This window comes from Halichoerus grypus, chromosome 12, assembly GCF_964656455.1.
Source record: "Halichoerus grypus chromosome 12, mHalGry1.hap1.1, whole genome shotgun sequence".
Taxonomy (NCBI): Eukaryota; Metazoa; Chordata; class Mammalia; order Carnivora; family Phocidae; genus Halichoerus; species Halichoerus grypus.
In genome coordinates, this window is record NC_135723.1 from 12,393,251 (window position 1) to 12,406,862 (window position 13,612).

General features: G+C 39.7%; 1 protein-coding gene across 9 annotated transcripts in view; it reads right to left on the reverse strand.

The window, feature by feature from the left end:
* The window catches only part of SUGCT (succinyl-CoA:glutarate-CoA transferase), a 773,157-nt gene that overhangs the window by 126,380 nt on the left and 633,165 nt on the right, over positions 1–13,612 (reverse strand). For 7 of the 9 annotated variants that reach the window (XR_013443062.1, XM_078059977.1, XM_078059983.1 and 4 more), the window contains one exon: positions 4,936–4,999. The exons of 1 other annotated variant lie outside the window; for it this stretch is intronic. Coding sequence is in view for 7 of the 8 variants with exons in the window: in XM_078059977.1 (XP_077916103.1) it covers positions 4,936–4,999 (64 nt within the window). In the remaining variant the exon portion in view is untranslated. Of the gene's footprint in view, positions 1–1,998; positions 2,314–4,935; positions 5,000–13,612 lie in introns of those variants that run through there. One more of the 9 variants, XM_078059973.1, reaches the window with a different exon arrangement.

A 13,612-nucleotide genomic window follows, 5' to 3' on the forward strand; every position in this document is an offset into this window, starting at 1 on the left:
ACTGACGGTAAGTTTTCTCCCTGTGAGCCCTTCCTCAGCTCCTCTGTGCACCAACACAGCCTCCCCACTCACCCCTGCAGCCCACACCACATTGGCCCAACTGACAGCTACCCATTGTTGGTGTGTCTGTTTACCCTTCACTTCTCAGGGAAGTCTTCCCTGAGGCCACACCCCAGGGGAGGTCTCCCGGGTCTGCGCTCTCCCGACCCCCTGCTGTAGCCTCTGGTTCTTCATGGAGACACTCATCCCCTTTCCCATATTTATTGTTCACACTGCCCTTCCTGGTGAAGAGAAGCCCCGTGAGCACCTGGGCCTGACGTGGGCACAGCTCCATCACCAGAACTCCATCTAGCATAGGGAAGACAACAGTTGAGGCCATGTGTTTGAGGTTTTACTACTCAACTCAGTACTTCAAGTTACATTAGTTAATTAGGAGCAAATTGGTACATTGTGCCCACTGTGCTGATACTCCTGTCACCAAACTAATGGTGACCTGCCGCCCTCCTGGGGACTCTTTAGAACACCAGAATATTAGAGCCTGGCAAAGAGAGATATGATAGATTTTCTCATTTACACCCCCACCACTAATAATTACTTTTTCTTAGTCTCTTTCCACCTTTAACTGTGAAATAGGCTTTAAAGTTCAAATGAGAGAGTAGTTGAATGAACAGTATATGAAATAAAGAACAATAGTATTAGCCTAACAACAACTCATAGAGATAATTCATGAGCATTAACTAGTTTGCATGCTTTATCAAGGACATGCATATACACAAATGAAATTTCTTCCTAAATTATTTCCTATAGACTGGAAGTGGCGAGAAACGATATGAAAAGGGAGGATGTTTCAATAGATATACATTAATAAAGCAAACAGTTGAGGTCATACTACTCACTTTACTTTAATATTGGTAATGATTACAAATATTGGAACAATGTATTAAGTACTTACAATAATTATGTAAGTAGCCAAAAGGAATTTTGAAGAGGTTAATAATTTCCCATCCCTGTTCAAAGTATATTAAACATTGACTGATCAGTAGACTTAAGGTATGAATCTATCAGCAGTCTCCTAGGTGGGAGCTCTAATCCGAGGGAATGGTGTGGATTTACACATCTCTGAAAACGGTGCAATAAATATTGTATACGAATTATTGCTGTTTTTCAAGAGACAAGTTTCTACAAATGACTAAGATAGAAAACGCTTCAGGCAAGTCAGTGCAATGTATGGAAAATTCAGGAAAGGTCACAAGAAGTTCATTAATAACAAAGGAAATATAAATAAGTGGTTTTAAGTAAGATTAACAAGGATTTTTACTGTAAATGTAATGTGTAGATATATATATGTGTGTGTATATATACATATATATAGAACTGCATTTAATGAATTCAAAAATATGTCTCCACTAGCTAACTAGAACACAATGTAGCATAATATCACTTTTAACTCCACTCTGGGTTTCCTGTTTTGGCAGATTCACCTCATTGAGGCATTGTGGGAGAATCAGAGTCATTTCTACAGCATTCATGAGGTCTCCAATGGGGACATCCCTTACAAAGAAAGGCAGAACGATCATAGGTAAATACAGTCAGTGAAGGGGGAAATCCACAGGAAAACAATTTTTTACTGATAAATCCCCTTTGCATTTAATATCTCTTACCCTATGTGAGTGGCTTCTCAATAGGATACAGGGAATTAGGAGATACAATAGCAACTTATTGATGTCCATAAGCAGAATGGTCTTTCCCCTTTCCTGGGGAGCCCAATGTGCCAGAAGCTCTCAAGAGACACTCAGATGCTAATTCCAAAAATAACCTAAACATATTCGTGTCACCTGAAATCTGAGACTTCCTATATTGACAATGCTATAAAAGGAATATAAGGTAAGTCAGTAAAACAGATATACCAAAACTATGCCTAAGTTCAATAGAAACAGAAGAAACAAAAATAGAATTTTCCAAAGAGAAATAAAGATAAAAATAACAGATAAAAAAAGATAGCTGTAGATCTGAGAATTTTATTGTGGTAAATTGAATTTTGGGCCCCAGTTATTTGCCCCTCCTTGTGCCCATGCTTTCTTTCACCATATAGCTTTCCTGTTTCTCTTAAAAAGAGAGAAAGATTTCCCCACTCCTTGGGACACAACCTAAAACTTGGTTTGGCCAATGGAATGTGGACAAAAGGGTCTGTGAGTTATGCACTGTGGTTTCTGTTTGCCTTCTTGCTCTTTCGCCATTGCCACAAGAAGAACGTGAGCGACACATGGGGCAGAGCTGGGTCCATCTCACAGAGACGCCTGGCCAGAACTGCACCTAGAAGAAAAGCCACCCAGGCAAGTCCAGCCTCATTTGGCTATCCCCTACCTGGTGTATGTGCATAGAATGAATAAATGCCTCTGTTTGAATGGCACTGAGATTTTGTGGTTATTTGTTACACAGCATTATTCTGACAATAGCCAAGTGATACACTTACCCATTAAAATGAGAAAAAGGGTATGCTTTTCCCTTAGGAATCTGACAAAATATTTCTCTCTTCCCAAGACTGATTGTTCACTCATTTACGAGGAAAATCGGCAAATTCACATCTGATTTATCTAGAGAGTGTTACATCCAATGAGTTCCTTCTAGGTTGGCCGCTGACTCACTTTTCTCCTTACTATACTAACAATTGTATTAACTTTCAAATGTTTACCCTCTCCTCTCATGTGTTGGGGATATTAATGACTGTGACCTCATCTGTAAACTTGTAGAATTAAATTACACCAGTAATGTTCTTGGATGTTCTTGGGGTCCCATGGTTCCAATCAGGTGTTTGGAGGAGACAGCATGATGGAAGCAGAGGAGGAAAGCTAAACGGTTGGAGTGCTAACCTTGCACCAGCAAAAATCTGCTCTGTCTTAGATCTTGAGAATATTGAGATTTCGCTTGGAAAATCACTTCCCCTGCTTAAAAAGTAAAACCCAAACGACTAGACAAAATGTTTTTTGATGTCTCCTCACACTGAAAACACTGTACTTAAGTGTTTTGTTTTAGCCACTCCTGTCTAATCATCACTATTGCCATGAACCCTAACTTAAGATATAATCACCTCAACTCCCGTCACAACTTCCTGACGTGACTCCCTGCGTTAAGTTATAAATTATGCCACTTCACTCCCCTGCATCAAGTTAGAGTAAAACCACCTCTGGTGGGGCCTTCAGGCTCTGCTTTCTCCACAGTCTGATTTCCTGCCCCTTACCTCACCTGCCATATTGGCTTGAAACACACCCAGCTCTTTCCCTGCTCAGAGTTTTCTCCCATGCTGGTCCCTCTGCTTGGAACACTCTTCCCCTACTCTTCATGTGTCAACTTCTTATTATGCTACAGTTTTCTACTGATAAGTCACCGGGCTTTCACCGATCACTCAAGCTAATGTAGGTCCCATCTGCCTCCATTATTCTCCATGACAACACATCTTTTGTGTCCTCTTCTTTGCACTCACCATGACTTACGCTTACAGGAGCATTTGCTGGCTACTTTTATTATTTGACTTTCCATCAAGTATGAGCTCCATTATTTTTGCATTCCCAGGACCCAAAGCATTGCCTGGCACGATATATGCTCAGTCATATGAATGAGTAAGTGACTTTCTTAGCTTTTATCAACAGGCCTTTTTCTCATTACCACCTGCCTATACCATTTAGTATTTCCCTGTTAATACATGGTCCCAGTCTCTGACGTGCTCACACCTACTCTCTCTCTTACCTTCCTTAATTCATGTGCAGTGTTCCTTATACCCCTGCATGTCAGAATTTTCTCTTTCAACTTGCTTTATTCTTATCTTATCCTTTTCACACCGATGGCCACAATCAGATCTGTTCTGGGACATTATTATCAAGCTGATCCTGAATCTTAAAATTAGATTATACCTAGAATGAACTTAACAATAACAGTTATTCAATAAATGTGATCCGCTACCTAGAGAAGTAAATGCTCTATGCTGTTTGTCTGAGGTGGGGGAGGGCTTTGGGGAATGCCCAAATTTCAAGCATGGTAACCAGCATATAGTTTCAAGTAAGCAATGACCAAAGTCCTAACTAATTTCATTATCCTTTGTCAGAAAAAGAGACAGAAATAAATGTCTGGTTTGTGTATAGGCTAAGAAACAGGGACCTGATGAACAAGAATGTGGCGTGTTTTCCCAGTAGTGCCCCGAGCAGAGACAACAGATCTGAGGAATGGTAACATTATGATCATTAGAGAAGTGAAGTCTGTGGGGGGCGGTAGGTTGGTCATGAGCTCTCACGACACTTTGGATGCTCTCAGAGTAGGCACGAGGCTTCTGGCTTCCAGAAAGAGAACTCTCCCAGAAGTGAAAAAGTTGGCATTTTGGCTTAGACCAAAATGTCTCAGTGCGTTTGTTTGGTATGAGTCAAGTTAGAAAAATTCAATGTATTCTGAGTGAAGTGAAAACATTTAGTTTCCTTATCTACAAAGCTGAGATCTGTTCTGTCAACCATAGTCCAGAAGGAAAGTGCCCTGGCCAGCAGTCAGTAGCTTTCCCAGATGCCACCTCGATGGTGCCTGGCTTCCGTCCTCATTCGTGTATGGGCCATGTGTCATTTCATAATAGGTGCCACACCTATGGTTATTTATCTCTGGCAATTACATTATGTACTTCTGTGAGCACATGATGACACAAAATGGAGTCAGATAATATGAGCATTTTGGGTCACCAAGGCAATCGGGCATTGTTCGAGCCAAGACACAATTCTGTAGCTTTGGCACATGCTCGTGGGTGTGACAAAACTGGGGTTTCCCTTTTATCCAAATGAAGAAGTTGGATAATGTCTCGACAAACCATTTGGGGGATCACCAACTACCTGCAGCGATCAGCGCAGGGAGTAATTCAGGAAGGAAAGAAGGGATTAAGGAAAATGACAAAAATTTTCAAACCTGGCACTGATATCTTCCCCACGGTTGGATGCTTCATCTCCATAATGAGGCCATTGTGTAACACCTTTAAATGTAAAAACAGACAGGAAAATAAATTACAAAATAAAACTATTTAATCTCAGGGAGTTCGAAAAGCCACCTATTCGGTCCATTGAAGAGAAGATCTCGCAAACACAGAACTGTTTGGAATTTTAATTTGGAAGTGAATATTTTAAATAAAAATATTTCCATCTTCTATTAAACCAAGTGAAGCCAAAAAGAATTAGAAGGTTCCAGGACTAGCAAACTACATTTTTTTAATAAAGTCTTCCCACTCTGAAAAATGTTATTTGCTCCTAACTATAGGGTATGAGTTTCCCCCTTTCATCTATGTTTGATCCTCTAAATACTAAAGCTCGGCCTCTTCCTGCATTACCTCATTGCAGGACACACAGCCAAAGTCAACTGCAGGAGGACAGAATGGGAGAAGAACCAGGACCTGGAACAGAGCAGCCCACGGGGGTAGTACATGTGTTCCTGGCAATTTATGCAGTGGAAGGTGTGGGGAGACAGTCCAGTTTGAAAGGTGAATCAGAGGGTGCCTGGGTGGCTCAGTTGGTTAAGCGACTGCCTTCGGCTCAGGTCATGATCCTGGAGTCCCGGGATCGAGTCCCACATCGGGCTCCCTGCCCAGCAGGGAGTCTGCTTCTCTCTGACCCTCCTCCCTCTCATGCTCTCTGTCTCTCATTCTCTCTCACACAAATAAATAAAATCTTAAAAAAAAAAAAAAAAAAAAGAAAGGTGAATCAGAGTAACTAGGAGGCCCAGTGGCTGGTGGAAGTGGACAGATTCAGGGCTGCTGTGACCAGCAATAAGCAGATCCAGGAGCCCAGAGTGGACTCAGGTCAAATGCTTGAGCAGGAGATGGAAACCAGACATGTTTTCAGTGGTAACAAGACCATAACTATCAGACTTGATCTCAGAACGAGGAGTTGGTGGGGAGCTGGCAAGGAGAAACATGAGGAAAAAAAGAAAATAAAAACAGAGACCCCATCCTAGAGGGCTGGTTAGGTTTCCATGCACTGGGACCAAGATAGGTATTTGGCATCCCATCAAGAGCACAAGGTAGACTTGACCTCGGGGTTAAGACTCAAGGCCAGTTACTAGGACAGGGACATTCTATCAGGACCTGGGCGGCAGAAATGTGACTTGATGTTGAATTGCTTGATTACTGATTACCTAAATCCTTGGCTTTCATTTTTCCTATGGGGTGGGTAGGAATACAGAATCTGCCAGGGATCGAGAGTGCTCCAACTACAGGTAGAGGACGAGATGAGGGCATGGAACTAGATTCTAGAACCTAAAATTTGAATTACGGGAAGTAAAACATTTGGCCAAACACAAATGAAAATGCTACAAAGTTGGTTTCCTTTGTTTATTTGTTTTTTTAACAACTGGAGGCTACCTGGGTATACTGTCTCAAAGAACCCCAAAATTCAATTTACTATTTCTATTACTGAATGTTCACTTAGACATATAAGGGCAACTTATGCATGAATTTACTTCACCTGTACTGCCTACCAAATGGAGAGCTTCTCTCCTCCTGTTCTGTAAGGGATCTAAAGGGCAGAAGTGTTTCAGGGGCACAATGAACTTATGGACCAGGATTTCATGCTAATATCCCAAACAGCAGCAGTTGTAATGGTTCTATAGGATTTTGAGCTGCAGGTAAAAACAAGATCTGCATATCCATACCCTCATCATAGTCTTTTCACACAGAGTTAAAAGAGCGTGGAATAAATAAACTAATAAAAATGTTTTCTCACTTGGACAACCCAGGGAAAGAGGTCAAATTTCTTGGGCTCTATCCATTTCCAGTGAGCTTTTTGGTCACGTTATGGAATAAGCCAATAAGACAACCTCACAGGTGACGTTTTAAGGTTAGAGGTATAACTCTGCTTTGTCTCAATATTCTGGGGCGCCTCTGTTTTCTTCGGGAACGGTCACCACCTTTGGGGTGATGCTCTTTAAACAACCATGTCAACCCCCCTCAGCGAGGGTGATGCCACACCATATGGAGATCCTTTCTAGGGATGCCTTGCCTCTCTTTTGGAATCACCAGCTTTGCACCCAGGAGCTGGCCAGAGAAAATTCTTGCCAGTGTTAGAACTGAGCTATAATTTAACTCTGGTGTGGCTCGTTCTCAGCACCCGCCCAGCACAGCCTCCTCCTATGTGGGGGTGGGGGCTAAATGCCAAGGCGAGGTGCTAAATCTCAGTTCTACTGAGGACAGGAACAAAAATACCAAGCTAAATTTCACTCGAAACAATTATCTGCACACTGAATCATTCTTCTCTTCTCATATCTGTTGCCCTCCTGACTACCTCTTTGTAATAACACTGCAGTGCTACTCACAAAAGACAAAAGTGAGTGTTCTTAGCTAAATATAACTTAACTGATACTGTTGAAATTAATTAACGCTGAATTTTAATCGTGGAGGAAACGTTAAGTGTCAAACGTGAAAGGGTAGTTGGTAAAGGTCAAGGGACATATGTCAAAGTTTTGTGAAGCAAAAGCTCGCAGCTGATTGAAGTTTTTCAGGGAAGCAGCTTAAAGAATGTACTTCCTTCGGCCCTACCCTCATTACTGTCTCTATGTGATCTTCCCAACACGAAACTTTTTAATCCAGCCTCCTCACTTCCCTCACATCGAAAATCATTCAGTTTCAGGCAGAAATATAAATTGGTCTCATGCTTGGCACAGGAGGTTAAATTGCCGTTTTTTCATTTGCTGTAGCATTTGTACAATTATGAAATAAATGGGCTACCCGGTGCCCCCATCTTCAGAAAGCACGGACTTATTCCCCTGCTTGGTCACCACCCACCTTTTTACGGAAAATCTGAAGTCAATACAATTCCATAGGCTTCCTTCGTGAATCAGGTCAGATTATCTCGCGGAACAATTGAAGCTGGAGCTCCGCTGTCCCTGGAAACCCTGCCTAATGACTCGGAATCTTGGAAAACTCTCCAGCCTTGTTTGTGGGGCGAGTCCTGCTCTGCTTAGTAACATCTTCGAGAATCTCAGAACCCAGGCAGTCTGTCTGAATTTTAGCATAAATCTCTCCTGCTGCACTTCGAGCGTATTGTCTTCCCCTAACTTCACTGGAAACGGAGGACCTTGGCGCTCACCAACATTTGTGTAACATTTCTTTGGGAATGGTTACTAAATGTTCCCCATTCCTTTTCTCACCCGGGCTCAACACCCCAAGCTCTACTACCTTAACCTAGAAATTCAGATGGAAAGCGTTTCATTTTCTGAACGCTCACAATGGAATGGGGACCTCAGCTCTAGGGACCTCCGACACCATTTTCTCTTAAGGCAATATCATGCCTGGAACCCCTCAGCCTGGCCATTTGGGGCATCTGGGGTACGCATTTAGTTATTTTTAAATGAGGCGAGGAACCTTCCCTAGAACTTTGCAGTGGATGTTGTCCTTCTTTTCCTTATTTTATTCTCCCTAGATCTCTCATGGTGGGGTAGCTCTTCTAAATTTCATTTCTTCTCCTTATAATTTCAAAAGCCTATTCCTGACAAGAATAGAATTGTAGAGAGTGCACCAACCTCTTTAGCAAAGTATCAGGCCGATTTAAAATAAGGTCTTTCTTTCTTCTTCAAGAGTTTCATGGATTGACAGCCTAATGACAGAGTCAAATGGTACTGTATTAATGAAGGGGGGTGGGGGGAAGAGTAAAATGTATACCTTAAAGTGATGTGGGAAATAAAAGTTTAAGTGAAAGTAGGAAAAGTCTTTTGATAAAGTCCTAGGGCAGGAATGGCAAACCAAGTCTATAGTACAGCACTAACAAGAAAAGAAATGTAAAAAATAAAAAATCGATACCCACTCTATAGGTGGTGAAAATCTCTAAGGAAAGCAAGAGCTCTGGGTCAAGAGTAGAAGTAGCAAAGCATACACAAAGGAAAAGAGACAGACTGCCGGCATTAAGTGACATACACAAATGGTATGTGTAAAGACCGTATTAAAAATCAGTATAATACCACCAATGACATTAAGCATGTTGCACAACAGAGAACTGACCTACCCACTAACTATGAATAGAGACATGACCTATTCATTCCATTGAACAAACATCATAGAGCACCTATATATTAGCCGATAGGAAGGGGCTGGCTGTAAAAAGATGAATGAATTTGCATTCAAACTGCCTGTAATTAGAAGGGAAGGTTGGTAATAAGAGACCTGAGCCAATTTTTAGAGCAGTTTAAGCTCCACATGAAGGAGCAAAATCCAATAAGTAACAAGTAAGTAACTTGGTCTACCTTGGAAGGAAGCTGCAGGACCTAGGTCAAGGAGTTCGGTAAAAGGCATAGCACAAAGATAGTATCGAAATAAAACATCAGGTTAGCAATTGCAAGGATAAATGTAATACCAGCAGCTATCGTCCAACAAAACTCCTTAAGAGTTTTGTGAAGCAAAAGCTCACAGTTGACTGAAGTCAGGCATTGTGTTAAAAGGGAAAGAGCTGTCTCCGCCCAATCCTCTCATTAACTAGACCAGGTAGGAATTACTCTCATCTGCATTTCTACTGATAAGGTGATGGAAGCCTAAAGAGGTCGAGAACTTGCCCAAGGTTCACAGTTAATAAATGGTTAACTTTGGATTATAATCAAGGTGTGCCTGACCCTAACCTCTCAGCCAGTTGGAGACTCAGTAAAAGAATAAAAAAAAGTCAAGCATAATTTGATTTACCATTAAAATAACTAGCTGATGTGGTCAATTCTGTAAAACAAATTAGTCAATTCACTGGGGAAAGAAAATCAGCCAAACGGATTGCTTGGCATCGTGTGGCCCAATTAGTTAATAAACTGAACTGCTCCCTTGTAGGGAGCCAAGTCTACCACAGATACAAAGGCGGTGAAAAGAGGAAGGATTTTGGCCCCAGCCTGGCTCAGATTTTGAAGGGGACAGACCCAGCAGGTGACCTTGGGCAAGGCACTTAGGTACTCTGAGGCTCAGAACCCTCCTCAGTAAAAAGGTAGCAATAATATCTCTTTCTCAGGAGTTCGTAAGGATTAAGTAAGATACAAGTATAAAACGGTGAGCACAGCACCTTGGACAGAGTAAACTTAAAATTAATGGCAACAATTATCATTATCAGTAGACTGGGTTCAAACTCTGGCTCCACCAGGGACAAGCTGTAGGGCCTTAAGGTACATTCATTCATGTGACAAACATATATTAAATATATTAACAGTAATGATTCATAATCAATAATAAGCACTAAATGCATATTAATGTGCCAGGCATTATTAAGTGCTGAGAGAAAAACTAGGTCTCAGAACAAGCAAGGTCCTTGCCCTCAAGAAGCTTACAGTCTTATAAGGGAGATTTTTTAATTAAATGTTATCCACTGGACTGTTATTATTACTTAAAAATATCTGTTTAGTTCTCTGCTATATCCCCAGTGCCTTGAACATTATCTGGCACTATCTGATAGATGCTAAATAATATTTTATTGGGTTTATTGAACTACATTTATTCATTCATTTATTTAATTAACTAACTAATTAATTAAATTGAATTAACTACGTAGCAAGTGATTCCTTTTGGTTTCATCACTTAATGTGGGGGAGGCAGGACTGGAGGGTGTTGTCTCTTTTAAGCTTTTAATAAATCCCTAGATTTCTCTAGACACAAAAATGTTTTGGTGGCTTCCCAAAATATATTTATTTGTAGGAACTAGTTATCAAGTTCCAGTGTTGCCTTGCTGCAATTCCCTCAGTTTCCTAAAGCTTTCCAAGTATCTGGAATCTGCCGTAGGTATAGTGCACACATCTGAAAACACTGCAGAGGCCAAGCTGAGAAGCTCCGTGAGGACCATGGTCATTAAGAGTGAAGAAAAGCCAGAAAGGGGAACGCGGGAAACAATGGGCACGTGCATTATACATGTGAAGTGAATCTACTGAGCTTGAAGAAAATAATCATAGCATTCTTCCTCATTGGGAAAACTCAGGAAACCATTTCCAAAAACATGCAGTAATATCTTAGAAAGCAACAAAGCATTCCAGTGATCTCATGCATTGCATTGTCCTTTATCACTCAGTCATTCCTGTAGCCTGACAGGAGAACAGCTGTGGACTCATATTGGGAAAGTTACGTAACTCAAGGCGTGACATACAACTAATATGTTAAAAGGTAATTCAACTCTCCTGAAAACAAAAAAAAATGCACACACAACACACAATTCATGAAAAAAATGAACAAGTAAACTCCGAACTTTACTTAGATCATGGAGAGAGGATTTAAGTGTTGACATTTTTGTTTTTCTTATTCGTTTTGAAACAATTGCTATCACTAAACTTATTCTGGTGCTAATTCACGTGACACAGCCTTTTCCCTCCTTTTTCTAATGAAAAAAACACGAATATTAGTCATCTATAGAGCTATTCTAACATGTATGTATAGTTTAGTGAGTACACGTAAAAACTTAAGAACATTACCCAACTGTTTACAGCCCCAGGTTTGTCCCAATTCCTCCCTCTTCTATCCCTAAATAATCATCTCCTGATTTTTTTTTTATTATTTCCTTCCTTTTTTTCATCCTTGCATCCTATATGTTTATATCTCTAAGAATTTAGTGCCTATTTTCACCCATTTATAAGATATGTATATCAATGAAATCATGAGTATGTATTTTTCTCTGATTTGCTTATTCTCTTTAACATTGTTTCTGAGACTCCTCCATGTTGTAGTATGTGGCCATGGGCCAATTATGGCCACTAATGTAAATTATGCCATTATATAGATATATCATAATTTATTAATTCACTCTGCTCTTACATTGTTTCCAGTTATTTTACTAGAACAAACACGGCTGTCATACTAAACATCTCTTCATGCAACAATGGCTCTCGGGCCCAAACTTAGACACCAGGTACGTGTATCTTTAATATTAGGTGACAGCATTCCCACCAGTAGTGAATATTATTTTCAGTTGTTTTACAACGGTAGCAAAACTTGATATTATCAGGGTTTGCCAATCTAATCACTTTGCGATGGCATCTTACTGAAGCTTTAACTTGCATTTCCTTGATTACTAATGAGACTGAATATATTTTCCCTGCTTTTTATTTCCCCTTCAGTGAAATGTTTGTTCCAGTCATTTGCATTTCTTCTATTTGCTTAATTATCTTTTCTTACTGGTTCATGAGTTGTTTATGTATTCTGGTTAGGAATCCTTCATTGAAACACAAATTGACAATATTATGGCTTTATTTCTCACTCATTTTGTGGTGTTCTGATGAACAGAAGTTTTTAATTTCAGCATTCTGAAATTTATTGAATTTTCCTTTTATGTTCTGTATCTTTTATGACATATTTAAAAAATTCTTCCCTACTCTAGATGACACAGAGAGTCTCCTAAATTTTCCTACTAAAATTTTAAAACATTGGCCTATTTATAATAAAAGCTCACAGCAAGTCAAGGATTGAGAGGAATTACCATAGTTAGCTTGATTGAAATTGTCTACAAAACCCTTAAAGGGTAACATCAAATTTAATGGCAAGAAACTGAAAGCTGTTGGCCTAATACTGAGAACAAGGCAAGGATGTCTGCTGTCGCCACTCTTATTCAACATAATACTAGAAGTTCTAGCCATGAAAATAAATCCAGAAAAAAGGCATAAGCTGCTTAAGGCATACAGATTGTAAGGGAAAAATAATATTAACAAATAAGCAAATGTACAAGGGAGAAATATAAAAAGAAATATAATAAAAGGAAGAAATCACACAGATGCCCTGATGGTCCACATAGAAATCCCAACGAACATACAGAAACACTTCTGGAACTAATAAATGAGGTCACAGGATGCAAGATCAACACACAAAAATCAATCACATTTCTGTATACCGACAACGAACATGAGGAAACCAAAATGGAAAACACAATGCCATTAACAATTGCTAAAAATAAATGAAATGCTTAGATACCAACCTAACAGGTATAGACTCTGGATGCCGGAAATTACAAAATGCTGACGAGAGAAATCAAAGGCCACCTAAATAAATGGAGAAGTGTACCATGTTCTCAGATTTGAAAACTCCACATAGTGAAGATGTCAATTCTCCTCAAATTTATCTATGGGTTTAATGCAATTCTTACCAAAATCCCAGCAGAGGTTTCTTTGTTTGTTTGTTTGTTTGTTTGTTTGTAGATGTAAAAAATCTTATACTAAAATTTATATGGGAAGACCTTGGAATAAACAATCTTGAGAATAAGAATAAAATGAAAGAGAATCAGTCTACCTGATATTAAGGTATACTAGATAGATGCTATATATCATATAGGTACTTAGAGAGTATGTAATGGAATAGAATAGAGAACTCAGAAATATATCCACACAAAATATGCCCAAATAATTCTGGAAAAGGTGCAAATGCAATGAAGGAAGGACAGCCTCTTAAACAAATGGTACTGGAACAATCAGAAGAAAAAAGAAAAATCTCAACCTAAATCTCCTTCCTTATATAAAAATTAACTTAAATGGATCATGGACTTCAAGGTATAAGTTCTAAAATCTTAGGAAAAATCTTCAACATTGCTCAGCAAAGATCATGTTAAAGGGATGGAAAGAAAGCTACAAAATGGGAGAAATATTTGCAAGCAATATATCTGACAAA